The following is a 24,512-nucleotide window of genomic DNA, read 5'->3' as shown; positions in this document are numbered from 1 at the left end:
TGTTCTATACACATTAGTTAATAAGTTTCAAATCTTTCTGCTCCAAATATAGTCATTACCTGCACTAGAAATATTCTTTTTCTTTTGTAGCTTTTCTGGAAGCTTTGTATTTTTTGGTAAGGATAAGTATCGGGAGGTTGAAGCAGAAACCTGTAAAAGAAACAGAAAACTTTAGACTATGCAGATGTTATTTATGATACATTAAAAGTTTAAAATTTGATTACACACCTTAGTAAAAAAATTAAAATTTTGGCCCTGGCAGGTTGACTCAGTGGTAGAGCATCGGCCTGGTGTGCAGGAGTCCCAGGTTCGATTCCCAGCCAGGGCACATAGGAGAAGCATCCATCTGCTTCTCCACCCCTCCCCCTCTCCTTCCTCTCTGTCTCTCTCTTCCCCTCCTGCAGCCGAGGCTCCATTGGAGCAAAGTTGGCCAGGGCGCTGAGGATGGCTCTGTGGCCTCTGCCTCAGGCGCTAGAATGGCTCTGGTTGCAACAGAGCGACGCCCCAGATTGGCAGAGCATCGCCCCCTGGTGGGCGTGCTGGGTGGATCCCAGTTGGGCGCATGCGGGAGTCTGTCTGACTGCCTCCCCATCTCCAATTTCAGAAAAATACAAAAACAAAACAAAACAAAAAAATTAAAAAAAAATTAAAATTTTAGTTCTCAATTTTAAAATTCTTTTGTGAGGGGCTTTAGGCATGGGAAAGAAAGTTCCAAGCAATAAATACTTCATTTAAAATCACTAAACCTCTTCTAAAATATAAAAGAAATCAGAAGTAAAATACAATGGAAATAAAGGGTGATCCTTAGTAACAAGATGTAAAGGGATTTCATAAGGAAAAGGTACCGAACCACCTATTTATGACAATATCAGCAAGAAAGCCTTAGAACCTATAGGGATGTGGAAGAAGAGAGATTAAAAATTGTAGCATATTTTAGTTTTTATTTACTTTAATAATTCTTAAAAATGATAGAACAAAAAGTATTACTACTGAGGAGCCCTAAGGAGCCACTGTGCCACTTCACCTGCGGGTGTTGTAAGGTACCAAAAACTACAGAATTAATATTAATATTTTAAGAGGATTGAAGAACATTTTATTAATTTGGGTTAAGGTGTGCAGAGAAATTATGAGAAATAGTCTCTGTACTGTGTGATTGGCATAACCAGGATGGTCCTTGGCATTGTGTTGTAAATGCAAAGGGAAGGAAAACATGAATTCCCTGACATTCCACCACACCTGTGGGAAAGGGATGAATGGCTAGCCAGGTGCAGGAAGGGAAAAGCCAAAATAAACCTTTTCTTATAGTAATGAGCCATTTGCAGGCATTTGTCCCCTTGGAAACTACCTCTCCCATATGAATGCATATAGTTAATGTGTGTGACTCTGGACAAAGAGATGGTGGATAAACACTAGAAAATATAGGAATGCCTTTTAATATGTAAAGAGACATCTTTCACCATTGTGTTGACTTGTAAATTTTTTTTTCTCCAAAATGATGTATGGCTTGCAAATTGAACATGGTCCTATCATGTTAAAGGACATATGACTATAACCAATAATGGTAAAGGGCTCCTAATTACAATTTTTGCTTCTGTACTTCCCACTTACAAACCTATAAAAACTAGGTAGAACAAAGGGCCAGCGCGCTCTCCCTCAGATTTCTGTCGGAGTCGCCACCGCTTGGCCAAGCTAGACAATAAAGCTTTGGTGTGTAATCAACGAACCTTGTTCATGTCTTCAATGTTTCGGGTCCCTCCGGATTGGGCTTAACACTAGCTAATTTCCTCACAAATCCAGTACCACTGTCCTTAGTTTCTTTAATTTTAATCAATACTGCCACATTTAACACATAAGAAAAAATAATCTTGCTCACAGATAAAATTTTGATATCTGACAACCAAATATAGAATATTATTAAAAATAAATGCTTTCCCTGTCCAGTGGCTCAGTGGGTAGAGGGTTGGCCTGGTGTATTGACATCCTAGGTTTAATTCCTAGTTATGGCACAGAGGAAAGGTGATCATTTGCTTCTCTGCCCTCTTCCCTCTCCCCCTTCTCTCCTTCTTCCCCTCCCACAGCCAGTGGCTCGATCAAGCATGTCCTCCAGCACTGACGATGGCTTGGATGGTTTGAGCACATCAGCCTCAGGCACTAAAAATGGCTCAGTATGTGAGCACCAACCCCAGATGAGTTTTCTGGGTGAATCTCCGTCAGGGCTTATGTGAGAGTCTATCTCACTGTCTCCCTTTCTCTCATCCAAATTTTTTTAAAAAATAAAAATAAATAAATAAGATGTATGCCTTCTGTGTTATATTAAGTAATCATGATATTTTGACATGGCTTTTCTAATCAATGACAGTGTTCTGGACCAAGTAAAATGGTAAGCAAGCCTGGGATCACTCACTCCCCAGCCACTGTGGCCTTCTCAAAGTCAGCACACCTGGGCTTATGTACCTTGGGGCTAATCTGTCCCTGGACAGCTCAAATATTACTTTCCAAATAAAGCCTGGCCCAGCCATTTTGTTTAAAATTTTAACTGCCCTGACCCTTCCCTGTACTCCCAACTTCCTTCTTTGGCAATTTTCTTCCCCCATAGCACTTATTGCCTTTTTTATAACAGATAATTTGTTTACTCTGACTATTGGTAATCATTTACCCCTTACTAGAATATGAATTCTTCACGTTGCAGTAATACAAAGGTTATAGTAATTAAGCATATAGAAATACAGAATAATGTGGAAGATATATAAAAGTAACTAAGATTTAATATTAAAATCAAGGAAATGAAATAAAGTGCTGTCTGGATAGGAATTTATATAGTGCGAACAAATATGATAAACAGACTCTGACTTTCAAGCAGGGCAAAGTTAGTATGTGTGTGAAATTATACATAGATAAGAAATGGCTTGATCTCATAACTCTGTAAATTAACATAAACAAGAAGCTTCCCTAGGAATATCTTCAGTAGATTAACATAAAAAGGGCTCCCTGGAGGAACTCCCAAAAAGATGTTTTGAGATGATAATCCTGTAAATTGCCTTTTAACAGAAGGCACTGGCCAGAAAAGGTACTAAAGCTAAGGGCCCCCACCCCTGCTGAGGTGGTTGCCTAGACATGTGTGAACGTGAAAATGGTCTGTCTCCATGCTGCTCTGACCAAAGACAGCTGAGAAGAGCACACTGACGGGGCCCCCTAAAGCTGAACCCAGGCACACCAAAAGAATTTGTGAGTAACAAACTGCCTGTGTGAGTCTTGCAACTAACTTGTGTGTCGGTCCTGTCTTTCCTCCTGTGGCAGTTGGTCTCAGCACTGATAAGTAGCATCCTCACAGCTGCCTCAAGAGTAATCTCAAAGAGGCTGCCAGCCCTGCTGATAAGCAGGAGTGTCCCACTGCATGGGGCAGTCGAATCAGAAACACCTGATCGAAGTAGAGCTTGGACAACTGGGGTAGTCGGCACTCAGCCTTAAAAAGGCAATTTCAATTAGAAATTTTTGGCTTAAAATCAGAGGGCAGAAGTGAAGGGAAATGTGTAAACTCCATATGGTTTAGTGGCCATCTGCCAAAAGCTGATAAATCTTTTGACCTCATACAGTTTTAAGGCTGTCCACTGGAAGCTAAGGGAAACCTCTTCCATCTCCAGGTCTGGCCTAGTTGTGGGTGTATACCAGCTGGCCAATACTAAGAGGCAAAAATTTATTCTTCCATCTTCGGGTCTGACCCAGTCAGGTGTGTATACTGACCAGCCTATACTACTAAGGAGAGCGAATATCCCAAGTTGGACTCAGCAGATAGTTGTCACTCTTGAAAGGCAACTCTGAGAAAACCATTCTAAAGTCCATAAATTATTTAAAAAATGATATAAAAAGGATCTACAAAATAAGCTCCAGAGCAAATTCATGAAATATTATATTGCTTAGAGCTAAAACTAACTAAAGGCCTAAGAGAGTGCTGGAGGAAGTATAGAGTAGAAACTAGTTTCAGATATCCACATATTAACCCAAAAACATTTTACCAATTTGGAAGATATGGAGTAGGAATTAGTATTAAAAAGGAAAATGGCAAAGATTAGAACTTTCTTTAGAAAAATCTTTAAGAAAGAAAAGATCCCTATAATACCACTTCCGAAAATCCTTGGAGGATGACAGAGGACTGCCTAAGGAAAAGCTTTAAAGTCCCAGTCGCAGAAAACATCTCATGCAACCTTAAAAACCCAAACAACTTAAACCCTATTACAGCAAGAGCAGAAGGAAAGGAAATTACAGGAATTCTCCTCCAAACCATTGAACACATAGATGCAGATAGACACAAAGGCAAGGAACTAGCAGGGAAAGTATTAGTAAGAGTCAAAGCAGCCTGACCAGGCAGTGGCACAGTGGATAGTGCATCGGACTGGTATGTGGAGGATCCAGGTTCAAGACCCCGAGGTTGCCAGCTTGGCCACGGGCTCATCTGGTTTGAGCAAAACTCACCAGCTTGGACCCAAGGTCGCTGGCTTGAGCAAGGGGTTACTTGGTCTGTTGAAGGCCCATGGTCAAGGCACATATGAGAAAGCAATCAATGAATGACTAAGGTGTTGCAATGAAAAACTAATGATTGATGCTTCTCATCTCTCTCCGTTCCTGTCTGTCTGTCTCCATCTGTCCCTTTCTCTGACTCTCTCTCTGACTCTGTAAAAAAAAAAAAAAAAAAAAAAAGCAGACCCAGCAATAATAAGAAAACTATTAAACAAGAAGATGCTAGTAATGAGGAAACTATTAAATTTAATCCATACACCCAAACAGAGCTAGCAGATTGAAGAAAAAAATTAATTCAAGGAAATTATACAGATGTAGACTGGCTAATAAAAATTTATGAACAGGGAAGGACATACAACCCTCCTATCTGCAGATGAATTAAAAGCAGTTATAAATGCAATTGAAAACCCCAAAAATTAGGCCCTGGCCAGTTGGCTCAGTGGTAGAGCGTCGGCCTAGCGTGCGGAGGACCCGGGTTCGATTCCTGGCCAGGGCACACAGGAGAAATGCCCATTTGCTTCTCCACCCCTCTGCCGCACCTTCCTCTCTGTCTCTCTCTTCCCCTCCCACAGCCAAGGCTCCACTGGAGCAAAGATGGCCCGGGCGCTGGGGATGGCTCTGTGGCCTCTGCCTCAGGCGCTAGAGTGGCTCTGGTCGCAACATGGCGATGCTCAGGATGGGCAGAGCATCGCCCCCTGGTGGGCAGAGCGTTGCCCCTGGTGGGCGTGCCGGGTGGATCCCGGTCGGGCGCATGCGGGAGTCTGTCTGACTGTCTCTCCCTGTTTCCAGCTTCAGAAAAATGCAAAAAAAAAAAAAAAAAAAAAAAGAAAACCCCCAAAATTAAACACAACTTGGATTGCTAATAGACAAAAGTAAAGACAGAAAAGCATCATTATGGAACTGAATTAGGGAAGCATGGAAAACATCATACTCTAAAATAGACCTAACATCAGGAGCAACAACAGCTAGATGGACAGAAATAGGAGATTTAAAAATACAGTTGAGAAAGCTAGTACATTTACTAAGCATATATGAGGATGATTTGGAAAACCCATGGGAAAATAAAAATAAATCAGGGATTATCAGAGCACTCATACATGGAGCCCCTGAGAATAATAAATACTTTTACAAAACTTGTTACAAGGGGCATCCACATTAGAGAGGATACAATTACATAAGGACTTAAATGGGAAAAATCAATTTACATATTACACAACCATGCCAAACCTAAGGAGAAGAACCACAAATAGGTTCCAATATAGGAGAATAAATAATAAATATGATAACTTTAAATCATCATACAGGGGCCCTATTAAACATGGAAACCTCAACTATTTAAAAGACCAAGCCTCTTATTGGAAAAGAAATAATCTATTTAATCAACAAAATCAAAATAACCCTTTTAAATTCAGGAAACAGTAGGGAAATCAAAACCAAAATTGAAGAAACAATAAAAATAATCCTTTCTCCGATCAAAATGAAAATATAAATAACCCATTCCAGCAAAAACAGTCAAAAACTGGAATGGCCCCTCAAGGATCAAGGGGGGCAAATACAAGCAATGGCAAAGACATTGAGCAGTGCAATTATACAGAAACCAGGAGATAATAGACCTTATATTACCCTTGAAGTAAAATTTCATTTTTTCCCATTTAAGTCCTTATGTGAATGTGTATTGAAGTAAAATTTCCAGGTAGTGGTAAAAAATTTCAAACACAATTCCTCATAGATACAGGTTCCCAAGTCTCCTTACTACGGGGAATATATAATTTAAAGAGATTAATTGGAGTTGAAGGAATAACAGGAGATTCATTAACAGCAGCAGCAAGAGATGGAATTATATATTATAAAGGATTAACGAAGGAAGTAACCTGTTATGTAAACCCTAATTTTCAAAATATTATAGGAATGGATATATTAGCATATTTATTAGAGCTAAAAATATATACACCAAGATTACATAAATTTCAAACAAATTTAGCACAGTTGCAAATAAAACCCATATTTTTACCTCATTTAACCCACAATACCCATTAAAAGGTGGACATCAAGAGGTAACAAATGCCATAAATAAATAGATGAAGACATAATTGAGGTAGGAAGATCACATATATATAGTAGTCCAGTGTGACAAGTAAAAAAAACAAATGAAACCTATAGAATTACTTTAGACTATATAAATATCAACAAAAAGTCTCCTAGTATAGATGGAACTTTATCTGATGCACAAGAAGTAATTAACATTTTACCAAAGGACAATCCAAGATTTATGGCAGCAATTAGTCTCTTGGATATGTTTTTTGCAATACCCATTCATGAGGGTTCCAGAACAATTACAACTTTCTCGTGGCAAGAAAAGCATTATCAATTTAAAAGGCTGCCACAAGGATACAACAATTCACCAGCAATTGCACATAATTTATTAGCATCAAGCATAAATCCAAAGGATTACCAATCCAAAATTATTACATATATTGATGATATAATAATATATAATGAAAACAAAGAAAACCTCCAGAAAGACTTAAACAAACTAGTAGAACAATTGAAAAGAGTACGATGAACAATAAATTCAGAAAAAAATACAACCTCCAGGGACAGAAGTAAAATTTTTAGGAATTTAATAGAGCTCAGATGGTAGGAAAATACCAGAAAAGGTAGTAAGTAAAATACTTAGCATTAAGGCCCCCAGCAATAAAAAGGAAGCCCAACAGTTAATGGGATTATTTGCATACTGCAGAAATCACATTCCATACTTGTCAGTATTAGCAGAACCAATACATAAAGTAATTAGCAAGGCCAGGGGTCCCCAAACTATGGCCCGCAGGCCACATGCGGCACCCTGAGGCCATTTATCCAGGCCGCACTTCCGGAAGGGGCACCTCTTTCATTGGTGGTCAGTGAGAGGAGCACAGGATGCATTCTGTGCTCCTGGAGTACTGTATGTGGTGGCGCCGCAAAGTGCGGTGTTGCTCACGTACAGTACTACTTCAGGTGACACAGGACGCATGCGTCACGGCTCCGGAAGAGCGTCATATCACTTGTGATGGCCAGCAGTGACAAATATGGAACTGGACATTGGCCATCTCATTAGCGAAAAGCAGGCCCATAGTTCTCATTGAAATACTGGTCAGTTTGTTGATTTAAATTTACTTGTTCTTTATTTTAAATATTGTATTTGTTCCCGTTTTGTTTTTTTACTTTAAAATAAAATATGTGCAGTGTGCAGTGTTCACAGTTTCTTTTATAGTCCAGCCCTCTAACGGTCTTAGGGACAGTGAACTGGCCCCCTGTGTAAAAAGTTTGGGGACCCCTGAGAAAGGCAATAGATTTTACATGGGGGGGGGCAAGATCAACAAGAAGCCTTGGAACAATTAAAAGAATATTTAGAGCACTATCAAAAATTAGCAGCACCAAAACCAGGAGACACAATCACATTAGACATAATATTCACTGGAACTCACGGATGTTGGGGCCTATATAAAAAAGGACCAAGTGATAAAGAATACCAATAGGTTTCTGGTCCCAAAGATTTCCGTACTGCCACAATAAATGTTCACCCTATGAGAAACATATGTGGGTACTACATGCAGTGCTCCTCCATACAGAGCCACTAACAGGACAGAACCCAATAATAGTCAGATCCTTACTACCCCCCAAAGCATGGCTTAAAATGTCGGCCGAGGAATTGGCAGGTACCCAAATTGTGGGGAAATTACTGGTATGGAAATGGTATATAAACTCCAGAGAAATAACGAGCACTGGTGAACCAGCCCTTCTCACAGAGGAGGTCCCTCCAAACTGGAGATAGATCTCCCAAGACAGATTGTCGAGAACCGATGGGTGTCCGAGAATCTACAGGCAGTGAGGCCTAAATATAGACCCTCACTGAAAAATGCCTGGTTTACAGATGGATCAGCCCCCGTAGCTGGTGACTCGACCAAATAGAGATCAGCAGCTTTCAATCCGGCGACAAATACAGCGCTCACGAGGGAAGGTAAGACTGACTCGGCTCAATGTGCAGAGCTAATAGGAGTCCTTCTGGCAATGGAATATGCTATGGAGAGGGGGCTACCCAAAGTATATGTTTTTACTGATTCAACAGTAGTATATAAGGGAATAACAGAATAGTCAGGAAAATGGAAACAAAATAATTAACAAGTTAATGGAAGGGACCTCTGGTCCAGGGAACACTGGGAGAAACTAGATGAATTAACATCACACATAAAGCTCTATGTAACCTATATAACAGCTCATGCCACAGATAATTCTCCAACCACACTAGGGAATCAAATAGCAGATAAGCTAGCAAGAGGAATTAAGGTAGGCAAAGAAATTAATAGCAGGGATACAACAAAAACATATGGGGTAAAGTTAAGGTTAGAAAAAGATGAAGATACAGGAGAATATAAAATACCCTCAATACCTACAATAAAGTTAAAAAGGGAAGGGGATAAATATAAAATACAAGAAGAATACTTAGATTTCTCGCCAGTGTTTATAAAGGAAATTCATATCCAATTAGGACATCCAGGACAAACAGCAATGATAGAATAAATGGTTTACAACCAGAAATTTAAAGGCAAAAATAGAAGACATAAAGAGAGGCATTAATACATGTACAGCCTGTAAAAAGTATTTACATTCCGGACAACAGAGCCACCAGGGTTAGACAGACCCCACATACCAAATTTTCAAGCCCAAATTGACTTTATTGGACCCTTGGCATGGCCTTTCCAACAAAAGTATGCATGTACGATGGTTGACGTACATACAGGAATAACGTTCACCTTGGCAGCAAAACACCCATCAGCAGCCACTACAATTAAGACATTAAATATGTGGAAAACATTCTCTGGAACTCCTAAAATCATAGATTCAGATCAAGGAACCCATTTTACAGCCAGCCGAGTACAATCTTTTGCTGCTATAAATAATATAGATTGGAAATTTCATATGCCATATAACCCAACAGCATCAGGAATAATAGAGAGACACAATGGATTATTAAAAGCCAAATGTCATACATTATTAATAGATAGAAAATTTAACAATTTACAAGCACTTCTTAACGAAGCATGCTTTGCCCTAAATAGTAGACCAAGAGTAAATAGAAGCTCTCCCCTGGAAGAACTGATTAAACCCCATTTAGAACAAGCAGAAATTAAAATGGGAAGTATACCTAAAATTAAGAAAAATCCACCATATAAAATAATAATAAAATCCTCTATGGATACATCTCTCTCTCTCTCTCCCAACAGGAAATAATCTACAATACAGGATACAACACCATGTGGACAGTAAATAAACAGGGACAAATACAACAGATCAAAGTAGATAACCTCACATCAAATGACTGAGAATGTGTAAATTAGAAAAATTGTTAATTTGGATCCTAGTACTCCTTATGATCGTACCTTATACGATTATAATTCTACATGTAACCTGGTGTGCCAATAGAAATTGCCTGAGCAATGGAACACAGATATTCCGCTGCTCTCGAATTAAAAATAATACTCTCTGCATTTTAGACCACAGGACATTCTGGAGAAAACAGTAGGAAAGCAAAATAGTAGAACACCTATATAGAGTGCCTAGGAGACAAGCCAGAAACTGGCCAAACCAGAATGAAATCATCCAGTATGATCATGAGGTGGTTCATTCTGGTTGTCAATATTAGGTATAATGCTAATAATGCTAACAATAATAACAATGCTGTTACTGCTACTGATATTGTGAGTACCTTTAAATTTCCTAATGTACTAATCACACAGCAGCTAGACATAAACTTTTTTGATCTACCCAATGATAGAATCCACCCCGAGGGAAGCATTTTATAATTTAGGAAACTTTGCCTTTGTACACTGCAACACCAACCTGCCCTGCTGGGACCACACTGCAAACTCAGGGAATTGGACAACGAATAACATCGCAGACGACTCAGTGGACAGCTGCAAACTAATCACCAACTCTGGTGGCAGTTGGTCTCAGCACTGATAAGTAGAATCCTCACAGCCGCCTCAAGAGTAGTCTCGAAGAGGCTGCCAGCCCTGCTGATAAACAGGAGTGTCCCACTGTGCCAGGAAGTCAAATCAGAGATGCCTGATCAAAGTAGATACAGATTGGGCTCTACTGGGACACTACAGAAGTAGGAATCTTTTTGTTTTGTTGACTGATTTGTCCCAAGTGCCTAGAAGTATGTCTGAAACATAATAGGTGTTCAAGAAACATCTAAAAGACTTTTAAATGAACTATATCCCAGGATTTCTGTGGATCCACCCTCAGCAGAACTTCCAGAACAGCTGCTAACTCAGTTCTTGGAAGCCTCCTGCATCCCAGAAGCACAAACCCAGGTTACCCTGCGCTCCCGATTCAAGCTGTTGTCTTTCCTAATGCTCTCTCGCAAACTGTGCCTCCGGCGGATCAGAATCTCCTTGGCTTGCCTCTCGCTGGTGTCAGCTGTCAGATTGTGTCTGTTGTATGACAGAGTCTGAAAGAAAAACAAAACAAACAAAAAATTGATCACTGCCCAGAAATTCCAAAACTACCACGTCTCTTTGGCTTTACATCTTAATAAGGTACTTAACAACTCATGTGCAAGGGGAAAATAAACTATGAAAGTTAACATTCTTAAAAAAAAATTAACATTCTTTCAAATCTTTGAAGGAATTCATCTTCTAATAAAGCCAGTGGATACGTTTTATTTTCCCCCTTTGGAAAGTGTGACCATTATAAATGAGGAAAAGAACTGAATTCATCAAGTTCCTTCGTCGAACTTGAAGTACTTTGTATGGACTCATCTTTAAGTGCTTGGGAAAAAAAAATAATAAAAGTCATTTACAGCCTGATCTGCAGTGGCGCAGTGGGTAAAAGCGTCAACCTGGAACGCTAAGGTTGCCAGTTCAAAACCCTGGGCTTGCCTGGTCAAGGAACATGGGAGTTGATGCTTTCTGCTCCCCCCATTCTCTCTCTCTCTCTCTCTTTGTCTCCTCTCTCTAAAAAATGAATAAATAAAAAAATTTTTAAAAAGTCATCTACAGTATTTTTTGTTGAATAACAATTACTGGTATAAAAATAAATCACTTTGAGCCACTTGGTGGTGCTGTGTCTTTTTGATTAACTAAGGAACATTTCTTTTCAGCTGGGATTTCAAATTGAGAAAGAAACTTCTACCACCAGCAATGATAATGACCTCATATGTGAAGCAGTAAAATGTCTCAGGGTGGACTATATATGAGATAAATTTTTAGTTTTATAAGCTACAAAGAAACCTGTTTCCTAAAACAAACTGACATTTGTAATTAGTTTCATTTTCTGATAGAATTAATCTACACTTCCTGGTAATATCCCTGTACCTAGATCAGCGGTTCTCAACCTGTGGGTCGTGACCCCGGCGGGGGTCGAACGACCAAAATCAGGGGTCACCTAAAGCCATCAGAAATACTTATTTTATTTTAAAATGTATTGTATAATAAATATGTATTTTCCGATGGCTTTAGGCGACCCCTGTGTTTTGGTTGTTTGACCCCCACTGGGGTCGTGACCCACAGGTTGAGAACTGCTGGTCTAGATTATATTAGGCCCAGTAGAGAATGCAAAAGTAATACAGGCCAGGGCTCAGTTCCTGCCTTGAGAAACGTCCCACCTAGTTAGGCATTGAAAGCTAACAAATAATACAAAATCATAAAATTAAATGCTAACTTTACATGGTACAGCACGAGCTCATTTAAAGACAAGGTTGGAAATAATATAGAAGGTGTTGGGGAACCTTAAAAATTGAAGAATATGGTTCAACTGAGCTGACAGGAAGCAAGCAGCAGTGGAGACAGGGACTTGAGCCCCACAGGCCAAGGAATGAAGACAGACTTGTACTCTGTGCAGGTTTTGGGGTGGCTGAGTGAGGGAGAAAGGTGCAGAAATAGGGTTGGATGAAGTAGAGCTTGAAAACAAAGATCCCTATTTCCGAAAGAACAGTTTAGCCTGGAAGCCACAATTGTTTTATTTCATTTCAATAGGATAATGCTGCTATTAAAAGGTGCTTTGGGGAAAAGGGTGGAGGAATAAACAGTCCTGTAGGATGGAATGGGGACAGCCTTTAGGGAGAACAGTTAAGAAGCTACAGAGATGACCTCAATGTGAATGGAGAGGACTCCTGACAAACTGTGGCACTTGTACAACTTTACCTCCCTGTGCCTCAGTTTCTTCATCTGTAAAGTGGAGACAATAGGTACACCGTTTATTGGAGGATTAAACGAGCTAATACACGCAATGCATTGAAATGGGGCTTGGCAAATTGTATGCATTCACTAGGTGTTAGTTATATTTTTAGCAAATTATTAGATTGAGATGTTAGTAATAGAAATGCAGTTAAAGAAATGACTCAAATGACACATTAAAAGAAAAAAACTAAAGCACTTTATGAATAACAAGATTAGGTACTTTTTTTAAAATCTGAGCTATAAAAAAATCTGAGCTATAACGGTATTTCATTTAAAAATAAAAAAGAAAATCATCAATTATTTTCTTCACAATTATTTTATATGTGTGAGTGTGTGTGTGTGTGTGTGTGTGTGTGTGTGTGTGTGTGTATTTAAATCTCCAGGCCAACATCAGAACTCTCAGAAGACTTCACTCATTGTGTCCAGAGGAGAGCGGTACCCTAACAAGACCACACCTGTGAAATGGGGTCTGAGAGAAGTAAGGATGCTTGGTGTGGGACTTTAGAGGTTGGCATAATGGTAGGACAATATGTACCTATAATTGGATATCACAAAGGTGGAAGGCATGTTTTCAGTCAAAATTAAGCAAATATTATGTAAATAAATTATTCTCACTCGCTGACGAATTTGATAGAGATTTCTTGATAATATTTCTCGAATTTCATCCATTTCACCAGGTGTGAGCTTCCTTATTTTTTCTTCACGACAGTCGCTGTGAAAGTTTGGAAAAACAATGTTTTATTATTCAACAAATATTGAAATCAATATTCATTCTTTTATATAATATCATTATTTAAAAAGAATCTTAAAGAATGACACTTCAGAATTATTCAACATTTTAAAGTAATTAAAAATTTTTTAAATGTTATCTCAGTGTTGAAATCATTTAGGACTAGTTTAATTATGCACATGTTTTCAGAGTCTGTTCATGCAATTATTTTTTAAAGAAGTTAAACTATGGTAGTTTATACTATTTCTTTATTTCTAATATACCATAAAAAAGTAATATAGGATTTTTTTTCCATAAAGAAACTTAATTAGCTGTATTTTGCTATTCTGGGCTTTAAAATACTTCATTAGATATATTTGCAAAGACACCATTTATAATATGTATGCGTATACAGTTGATCCCCATTACTCAGGGATTCTAGCAAATTTACCTACTTGCTTAAATGTATTTATAAACACATTATCAACACTTTTGTCACTTTCCCAGTCATTCACAGACACATGCAAAGTGGAAAAAAATTTAAGTTGATTGACATGGAAGTTCCTAAATGAAGATGAACATGGTAATGCTTTGCCTTCTTGTTCCAGTTCTCATACTTAAAAATTGTCCTCAGTGACAAGTTTTTCAAGTTTTGTATTTTTTTTGGTGATTTTGCTGTTTTAAATGGCCCCTAAACATAGTTCTGAAGTGGGGTCTAGTATTCCTATGTACAGGAAGGCTATGGTGGGCCTTCTGAAGAAAAGTTGTGTTGGAAAGGCTTTGTTCAAGCATGAGCTGTGGTCCTGTTGTGGCCACACAACAATATGAGGTATGGTCCCAAGTTCAATAATAATAAAACAACAATATATTTTAAAGAAGATGTTTTTAGCCTGACCAGGCAGTAGCACAATAGGTAAAATGTCAGCCTGGGACGCAGAGGACCCAGATTCAAAACCCCGAGGTCACTGGCTTGAATGCAGGCTCACCAGCTTGAGTGCAGGGTCGCTGGCTTGAGCGTGGGATCATAGATGTGACCCCAAGGTCACTGGCTTGAGCCCAAAGTCACTGGCTTGAGCAAGGGGTCAATGACTTGGCTGGAGTGCCCCACCCACCGTCAAGGCACATATGAGAAAGCAATCAGTGAATAACTAAGGTACAGCAACAAAGAATTGATGATGCTCTCCCTTCCTGTCTGTCTGTCCATCTCTCTGTCTCTCTCACCAAAAAGAAAAAAAAAAGGTGTTTTTAAACAAAACATATTGATTGACTGATTAAAATATTAGGACCAGAGGCTCACAGGAACCTGTGTACTTTTCCCCAGGAACAATGGTTCAGTGTTTGCAAATCAGTGTTCATAGAAAACTTTATAGAACCTTAAGTACTGCATACAATGAGAATGTACTATACTTATATAACTTTACTCTAACTCCTTAAAAAAGAATTTGAGAGGGCTTACAAAAATATATAGTACAATAAAATAAATAGATAAGAAAATAAAGCTGGGATTGTTAATATACATAAATGCATACAGATGATGAGCCACGGGCACACAGAATAAAGAACACGGTTCCCTTATATTATTTTTAAATGCAAAGTTGATGTTCCTGTAAACCAACAATAACAGTAAATCCCGGGGTACAAAATCTATGTTCAATGATAATGAATACATACAAAGGAATGAACAAAGAAATTACAGGCGTCATCAGGATAGACTTCTCTATATTTAGACAATTCATTATTGCCTTAGCCTCAATTGCTTAAATAACTTTTTAAGAATCATCTTTTTAGACTGAGACATTGTTTTTTAGATAGCTGTCCAACTTTCTAGTAAGGTTTTTTGATCAGCATATTTAATTCACAGAATTTTAAAGTTGAACAAATAAGATAAATAAATACTTTTTTCGGTGCCTGATTTTCATGTATAATATTCCTACCAAATTTTAACCAACATATGTTTGCATAAGTCAAGTGATAAGTGCACAACTACCTCTCTTGTTTATAGATACTTACAACATCCACTTTAAGAATTTGTATATTTTTACTTGTAGTTCTGTCAAACTTTGGTTTATATATTTTGAGGCTTCTGTTATTTGTATGCTAATTTAGACTTGTTATTCCTTTTTAAAAATTTAAAACTTTATCTTTATAAAATGTATTTTTTTTATCTCTAGCAACATTTTCTCCATAAATGTTTACATTTTATGGTAATAATGTAATCACACAACCTTCTTTTGTTTAATGCTTTAAATGACATATCTTTTTAAAAACATTTTATTTATAACCTTCCTATATACTTACATTTAAGTAGTATCTTTTCTTTCTCTTTTTTATTTATTGATTTTAGCGAGAGAGGAAGGGACAGAGTGAGAGAAACAGGAACATAGATCTGTTCCTGTATGTGCCCTGACCAGGGATCAAACCAGCAGCCTCTGTGCTTTAGGACGATGCTCTAACCAACTGAACTATCTGGCCAGCCCAGTAGTATCTTTACAAACAAGTGAGCTATGAATTTTTATCTATTCTGAACAGCTCTCTCTTTTACTGGAGTAAGTGTATAATTAATGTCATTTGAGTTAAGATTATTTTCTTATTGTTTGCAGTCTACTTGTCCCATGTGTTCTAAGATTGTTTTATCTACTTCATTGCTGTTTTAAAATTATTTATTTTGTTATTTAATTTCCGTTCTATTTTTACTTATTACATTTACTACCTTTTAGTGGTTACCTTAGATTATAATATTAATCATTGACTTTATAAAGTCCAAAATACATTTTTATTTTTACCATTTCTGGACAATGCAAGGACCTTAGAACACAATAATACCATTTACCTCCCTCTCAATTTATAAGCCATTACTGTTGAGAATTTTAAGTAAGTATAGATTTAAAACTTCACAGACATTGTTATTTTATGTAATTAATACTCATTTAAATTTTGCAAATATTATCATTTCTATTATTTTAATTCCTCCCTTCATCTGCAAGCTTTTCTATAAAATTCTTTTCCTTTTTTTTGAAACCCTTTATCATTTACTTTATCGTGGTGGTTTTATTCATCTGGAAATGTTTTTATTCTACTTTGTGAAGGATATTTTAGTGGGATATAAAACTTAGGTTATAAGTTACTTTCTTTTAGAATTTTGTTAACTGAGTATTTACAGTTCTGCTATAATTTTGCTATAAGATTTTGGGGAAATCATTTCCCAATCCTGAGTATCTATTTCCTCTTTTAAAATTAAGCAGACTTACTAGGTCAGTGGATCTCAGTCCTGTATTCATATTAGAAACATCTGAAGAACTTATAAAGATACCTATATCTGGTCCTTAGTACCAGAAATTCTAATTTTATTGATAAGGACAGGACCCTGGCATCTATATTATTTAATGCTCCCAAGCTGTTTCTAATGTGCAGCCTGGCTGACAAACACTGCAGTAGGTGATCACTAAACTAATGTTCTTTCCAAACTTTAAACTATGATACTGTGAGTCGTCTATGAGGAAATAACTATATACATATGTATAATATCAAATATAACACATCTTAAAATATTTCATTTCAAAATAAATGCTTTTAATATAAATTACTTTCAAAAAGCACTAAATTGCCCAAATCAAATAAAGGCATAATCATTCTACACATGACAAAGTGTTTTCTGACTAGTCAATTCTAAAATAACATAATGTAATGAGATGTGACATGACATGACATAAGATAAGATACATTTTTCTACCCTGGTCAAGTAGCTCAATTGGTTAGAACATCATCCTGATACTTCAAGTTGCAGATTCGATCCCCGGTTAGGGCATATATAAGAATCAACCAATGAATGCATAAATAAGTGGAACAACAAATCGATGTTTCTCTCTCTCAAATCAATCAATCAAGAAAAAAGTTTTTAAAAGATACACATTTCTAAACTGTCATATTTTAAGCAGAAACTCATTCTTCTGTGAGGTCTCAAAGTATCTCTAGGACATAGGTCAAATGTATTATTATTAGTTTCCAAAATCTAAAGAAGAAACTATAAAAGACATACTTAGCAACACTAACTCTTATTTGTAAAAGGGCACTTACTTTAGAGAGGCAAAGGAAGAAACAGTACTTATCATCCCAGTCTCTGCCATCTCAATGGCATGTTTTATTTCAAGCTTTTTATATAAGGACACAATACTTGACTTGGGTTGGTTTTCTCGAATCAAAAGCTTCCGCAAGTATTTATCATCAAACTTCTTGAACCTGAAAATATAGAAAATTAAAGCTTCAATTAACTAATACTACACTGATTAAGAAAATACTTGTTTTCAGCAATTCAATCATTTTTTTATTCAGTGAGAGGAGGGGAGGCAAAGACAGACTCCCACATGTGCCCCAACTGGGATCCACCCAGCAAGCCCATTTGGGGGTGATGCTCTGGTGATCTGGGGTGTTGCTTTGTTGTTCAGCAACCAAACTCTTCTCAGCACCTGAGGCTGAGGCCTTGGAGCCATCCTCAGTGCCTGGGGCCAACTTGCTCCAATCGGGCCACAGAGGGGAAGAGAGAGAGAAAGAAAGAGAGAAAGAGAAATGAGAGGGAGAGGGTTTAAGCAGATGGTCACTTCTCCTGTGAGACCTGACTGGGAATCAAACCTGGGATATCCACATGCTGGGCTGACGCTCTACCACTGAGCCAACTGGCCAGGGCCAATACAATCATTTCTACCACTCCCAGGGCAAAAACGTATGTAGTAGCAGTATTGAGCTAGTGTGAGCATTATAATTATTTTTATGTGTGCATACCTTAATATATATGTACAAAGTATGTACACATATCTATAAAATATATATATTGTATATTTTGATATATTTTTCTATGTAGCCATGGCATACATATATCTAATATGTGTACTTCTACATTTTCTATTTCTCTGCTTTCCCTTTTGGCAAAATTATTCAAAAGTGTTGGTAAAACTCTGCATCTACAATTTCTCTCTAATTCTCTCTGAAAAACTCACAAATCAGGCTTTTGTATCCAATACTCCATACCTATGATTCATATTGAGGTAATCAGTGACTCACTGACACACACACACACACACACACACACACACACACACACACACACACCCCATAAATCTAATGATCAATTATTTAGTTCTCACCTTTTCTGACCTCTCCTGCCTAAAACATTATCTTTTGGGACGCCACATTCCCCTGGATCTCTACCTGCTCCTTTCTCAACCTCTTTTTTAAACTCTTTTTCGTCTTCCTGTCCTAGACATGTAGAAGTGCCCCTGTGTTCACTCTTTGGTCCTCTTCTTTGTCTCCACTCACTCTCTTTGGTGATCTTGCCCAGTCTCATAGATTTTAATTGCATTATGCCAATGACTCTCAAACTTGTATCTCTAGCTCCAAGCTCTCTCCCAACCTCCAGAAATAAATGCTCAGCTGCCTAATCATCACCTCCACTTAGATATCTAGGAGACATCTCAAACTCAATATGCTCAAACTGAACTCATCTTCTCCTGTAATTCTCCCCACTTCCACTAATGATAACTCTGCCAGGTCAGAAAACCTAATGTCAACTTTGACTCTTCTACTTCTCTCATTTACATATTATGGTCTAAATGGTGTCCATATAAAAATTCATATGTTGAAGCCAAAACCCCAGAACCTCAGGATGTGACCATATTTGGAGATAGGGTCTTACTAGGAGTGATTATTGAGGTCATTTGGGTGGGCCTGAATCCAATATGACTGGTATCTGTATAATAAAAGGAAACTTGGACTGATGTGTACAGACAGAAGATGAAATGAAGAGGAAGGAAGAAGGCCATCTACAAGTCAAGGAGAGAGGCTTGTATCAGGCCCTTCTCTAGTGGCCCTTAGAAGGAACAAAATCTACAGTTTGTTCTGCTAGCCCACAGAACTGGGAAACATTGCTATTGTTTAAGCCATCCAACCTCTGGTTCTTTGTTATAGTACCTCTAGCAAACTATTACACTTTATCATTTCTATCAACAATTTCTGTTGGTGCCACCATTAAAATACATACAAAGTCCAACCATTCTTTACCACTCCTTCTTTTATCATCTCTCAATAAATTATTGCAACGGGCACCTAATTGGTCTTCCTGCTTCCACCACTGTGTTCCTACAGCCTATCTTTTTCACAGAAGCCAGAGTGATCCCACTAAAGTATAAGTCAAACACTATGACTCCTCTGCACGACGACCTGGAGGCCCTACACCATTTGGAGCTGCACCTCTTACAATGGTGCTCCTCTCCCTCAGGTCTAGCCTCACTGGCATCCTTTCTGTCCTGGAGACTTGCTAGCTGTGCTCCCACCTGTGTGCTCTTCTACTTACCATTACTTCTAGGAATACTCTTCCAACATACCTGCAGGCTGTTTTCCTCAGTGGTCATTTTTCCAAAAGAGCCTTTCCTCACCTTCCCATTAGAATTGCATGTCCCTCCCACCCACAACCAAACTTCCTATTCTGTTCCATGGATACATTTTTCTCCATAGAAGTTATTTTCTAACATGTTATTAATCTATTATTTATGGCATTTTCTGTTTCCTAGCATGAGAATGATCCATATGGGCAGAAGTTGGTTGTTGTTTTCCTGGATCACCCATGCACAGAACAGTGTCTGACACACTTGTAAGCATGTATGTTGGAATGAATTATTCGGTGTCAATCTTTCCCTGTATCCACATCCTCTGCCATATTGCTTGGTAGTGGCCTTCCACTGTAGCCTAAGTAACCTGCCCTGTCCTACTTCCTGCAACTGGGCTCAATAATGTTACTTGCTTTGGCCAATGAGCTATTAGCAGATATGATGATGGAAGCAAGGACTTAAAATGGGCTCGTTCATTCTTTCTTGCCTCGCACACTTCGGCAATTACCATGAGAAGGATATGTATGGTGTTACTCATTAGTCCCAAGACAAAGGTGAATAATACCACATGAAGCAGAGTTATATCACCCCAGTCACAGAGAAGACCAGCTGGGATCAACTGACAACCAGACAAACCCCTGAAGCATGAGCAAGACCAATGTAGGTCATCCGAGTCCAACCCAGGTCAGGTGACTCTCAACCTCTTAACTCAGGTGCTTTAATAATAAGAGACTGTTTTGAGCTTACTGTTTGGGTGGTTTGTTACATAACATTATTATGTCAATATGTGAATGAGACAGCATGTGGAGAAAGAAATAAACTTATTACAGTGAATCATAAGCATAAGGAAGTTTATAGGCACACTTGTGCCATGAAAAAAAATGTTAACCCACATTCTTGGTGTTAAATACTGGAGGGTTATGAATAATTAAAGAGAGTCATTCTTACAGTGCTTTGCTCTAAATACTGGAGGGTTAAAGAATCATCCTCAACATGTAGCTACTACACTCAATATTGAGCCTACTTTGTTTTCTAAAGTTTGAGCAGGACTCCAGGCAGCAACACATCTTTATAAACTTCTTTTTATCATTATTAATGTTTTAGCTTCTCTTTAGAGATAAACAAAAGGAAGAATAAACATTAAGGACAATGATATCTGATCTATTTAGTGACTAAGTGATACACTTTCTTTGCTTTATCTCCACATCTGTTGTTTCTCTGCCAAGCTATCCATGGCCTGTTTCCTTCTCCATTATTAGATCCTTTCTGTCAAGTTTGAGAAACTTCCTGAGAAGTTTCAGAGTTGAAAAACTCTGTCATGTCTTTCTCAAAGGATCAAATGTCTCAAGAATTCTCTGGTAGGACCACTCAAATCCACAGCATAAGGATTCCAGAAGAAAAGAAAAATTACCGAACACACCTAAAAAATCATTTCTTTTTATGTCATCTTTAGTAACACCAAAAAATATTACATACCAGAGATAGGATCTGAGCAGAACCAAAGTTAAAATTAGTACCAAGTTCCTCCACATCACTCCCCCAGAATATACAGTGTACTTAACAATCCAGAAAAGTATTTAAAATTTTCCTGTGAAACATAATGCATGAAAATTCTTAAAGATTTATAAAATTATTTTATTGTTATTATTATTCAGTGAAAAAAAAAGAGAGAGACAGGAAGAAAGAGAGATGAGAAGCATCAACTTGTCATAGAGGCACTTTAGTTGTTCACTGATTGCATTTTCATACGTGCCTTGATCTGGGGGCCCCAGCTGAACCAGTGACCCATTGCTCAAGCCAACGACCTTGGGCTCAAGCCAGCACCTTGGGGCTCAAGCCAGTCACCATGGGTCATATCTGTGATACCACGTTCAAGCCGGCAACCCCATGCTCAAGCTGGTAAGCCCGCACTCAAGCTGGATAAGTCTGTGCTCAAGCTGGTGACCTCAGGGTTTCCAACCTCAGTCCCCAGCATCCCAGGTAAATGCTCTATCCGCTGTGCCACTGCCTGGTCTGGCAGATTTATAAAACTATTAAATGAAATATATGTACTGCATAGAAAAATGTTAGACATGTACCAATGTTACCTTTAAGGCATGAATCAAAGCTGTCTCTGTCATCTTTAGTATTTTTAGTCCAATTCACCCGGAAGCTTGTAAATGTTTGCCTGGAACAGACTCATATACACCACAGATAAAGTATCTCTCCCATTCCTTCACCTTAGTCCCAGACAAAATTCACATGATCACAGGGGCCAGCTCTTCCTTCTTCTAACACTGACCCAGAGACTGCTGACCTGATTCCCATGTCTATTCACATATATTGTTTCTCCTGTTTGGGAGGCAGAGGAATGATGTAAATCTTTACCCCAATCTTTACTTTTGAAAAGGAACAAACAGTTTTGTATTTCAACCCATAGTCACTTCACACAAGGACAAATAGGGTGATAGGAAAGGGGAAAAGTGGTTGGGCTGAAAAGGAGAAAGTACGTGGAAAATAGGCATGGCTATGGACACAGTGTGGATGAGAGGCAGGGGAGTCTGGACCACTGGCTTGGCACGGGTTAGTACCTGTCTTTGTTAGGAAGTTCTCAGGTATTTGTAAAGCAGGAAAATGTAGAAAATAACAAGGTAGATAGGGTACTCTGGTCTACCTCCTGCTTCCAAAATAAAGTGAATACTGTCCAAGATAATGGCCACTGTTTTTTACTTTTTACAATGGAGATTTTAGTTTGCATTATTTTATTACTTTATGTCCCTATGTGACAAATAAAATATTTTCCTTTAGTGATGAAGTAAAGCTACGTTCAAGGAGCCTTTCTACATCAGTAAACAGTATGGTCAGGTTTATAAAGGTTGTTCTAGCACTTAAAAGTCTCCATAACTCATTTTATGACTTACTAATACCATGCACATACATGCACATGCACACACAGACACACACACACAAAGATACACACACATGCGCGCGCGCACACACACACACACTCCTATTTGATTTGGGACAGTTTTGTTGCCTTTATTATGTTGCAAAATTGTAAAGGCTTCAGTCTATAGTTTATACTTCTCATGTAGTGCAATATAATGTCATAATATGTGAGCTAACAGTAAACACTTAAATATTCCCTTATAGTAAATTATATAGATAGGTTGGTCAACTTCATGTTAATTAGGATGGGTGGGAGATCTGTTAGCAAGTTAGGAAAGATAGGCAGGAGAGCAAGAGGCATCCACCAAATATACTTGAGAACCTATCTGTCTTCAGGGACCAGCTGATATGCCATCTCTTCCCAAAGTCTTTCCTAGCCAGCGGTTCTGCCTGGCTAGTCTACCATTTCCACTTCAGCCATAAGATATTTGAAGAGAAACACTGAATCTTATTTATCCACCACAAAAACTTTAAAGGTAAAAAAAAATAGATAGATAATAATCTCATTTATATAAGTACTATAATCTTTCAGCTAAGTGTAGCTTTAAGTAATATCTGGTATTTGTGTTAGTCTATTTATGACCTCAGGAGTTCTCAACATATCTGGGAGAACAAATAGCAATGGAACCCCCAGTTTTGTAACCAAATAGACTGCATTTCTCAGTCTCCCTTGCAGTGAGAAATGTCCAGTGACTGAGTCTTGGCTGTGAACGGCCAGGACACATGATATCACAGGAAGAGTTGTGTGGAAATTTGTGATATAATTTCTAAGGAGGAGGCTAGTACATTTTCTTTGTCCTTTATTATTTTTCTTTCTACATTCAGCCCGAAATGTGTCCATGATGGCTCAGGCTACAGCCACCATTTTGGTCTAAGAGGCAACTTTGGAAATGGAAGTTGTTAGTGGCATCAAATAGATATAAGGGCCCTGGTCCATGAGGAGTCTTTGGAGCAGAACTCATCAATGAAACCTACATTGCCTGCCTCAAGCTTTTCATAGCAGAGAAAATAAGCTTCTATTTTATTAAAGCCACTATTTTACAGGTTTCGGTTATAGCTGAACCTTATCCTAAAAGGATCTACTTTGGTACAACATAGGAAACATTTACAACTCTGAAAAATAACACAAGTCAATAAGTGCTCCTTCCAGAGCCATTCAGAGCACCTTTATAATGTAATGGCATCAGGCCTTCTTACTTGTCTCTCCAAAAGTTGTGACCCCAGTGTCCACAGACATCTTCAATCCCAGTCTTCACATGATCAAAAAACTAAAATGAAAAAAGCAGGCATACTGATTAATCTTCAACTAAAAGCAATAATTTCTACTCTATATCATGCCTAAACTTCAAAGACTGATAGTTTTTGCTTTTTTTTTTTTTTACTAAAATCAATGAAACAATAATTAATCTTCAAACAAATTGATGAGATGTTTGTCACATGGCTATTAAATAATTCTTAGGTTATTCCCATCTTTAATAGTTTATTTGTAATTTTAGAAAATATGAAATATGATAATTTTCTAGTAGAAACATTTTCAGGTTGAAGGAAGTAATATGGGTGGGCTCCTTTTCCCCGATTCCTGAAAAGCCTAACAGGCTAAGCTGAAGAAGCCACTGGGAGGATACCTTCATTCTGTACCCCCAACTCATGTCTTTCTCAGCCCTGCCTCCTTTAAACCTTTGACATTTTCTCCTTCTTCAGGTAATGAGCACCATGATGTCAAACTGTGTGACTGAATCCAACAACTTTTTCTTTAATCATTTA

General features: G+C 38.1%; 1 protein-coding gene across 1 annotated transcript in view; it reads right to left on the bottom strand.

The window, feature by feature from the left end:
- The window catches only part of SLC9A2 (solute carrier family 9 member A2), a 125,039-nt gene that overhangs the window by 9,379 nt on the left and 91,148 nt on the right, over positions 1-24,512 (bottom strand). The window contains exons 7-11 of the mRNA XM_066377507.1: positions 23,946-24,016; positions 17,518-17,679; positions 13,350-13,446; positions 10,874-11,005; positions 60-150 (exon numbers count right to left, since the gene is read on the bottom strand). Of these exons, the coding sequence (XP_066233604.1) occupies positions 60-150; positions 10,874-11,005; positions 13,350-13,446; positions 17,518-17,679; positions 23,946-24,016 (553 nt within the window). The remainder of the gene's footprint in view (positions 1-59; positions 151-10,873; positions 11,006-13,349; positions 13,447-17,517; positions 17,680-23,945; positions 24,017-24,512) is intronic.

The sequence above is a fragment of the Saccopteryx leptura genome, chromosome 3 (genome assembly GCF_036850995.1).
Source record: "Saccopteryx leptura isolate mSacLep1 chromosome 3, mSacLep1_pri_phased_curated, whole genome shotgun sequence".
Lineage (NCBI taxonomy): Eukaryota > Metazoa > Chordata > Mammalia > Chiroptera > Emballonuridae > Saccopteryx > Saccopteryx leptura.
The sequence above is the reverse complement of the archived record's forward strand: the minus strand, read 5'-3'. Positions and strand labels throughout refer to the sequence as shown.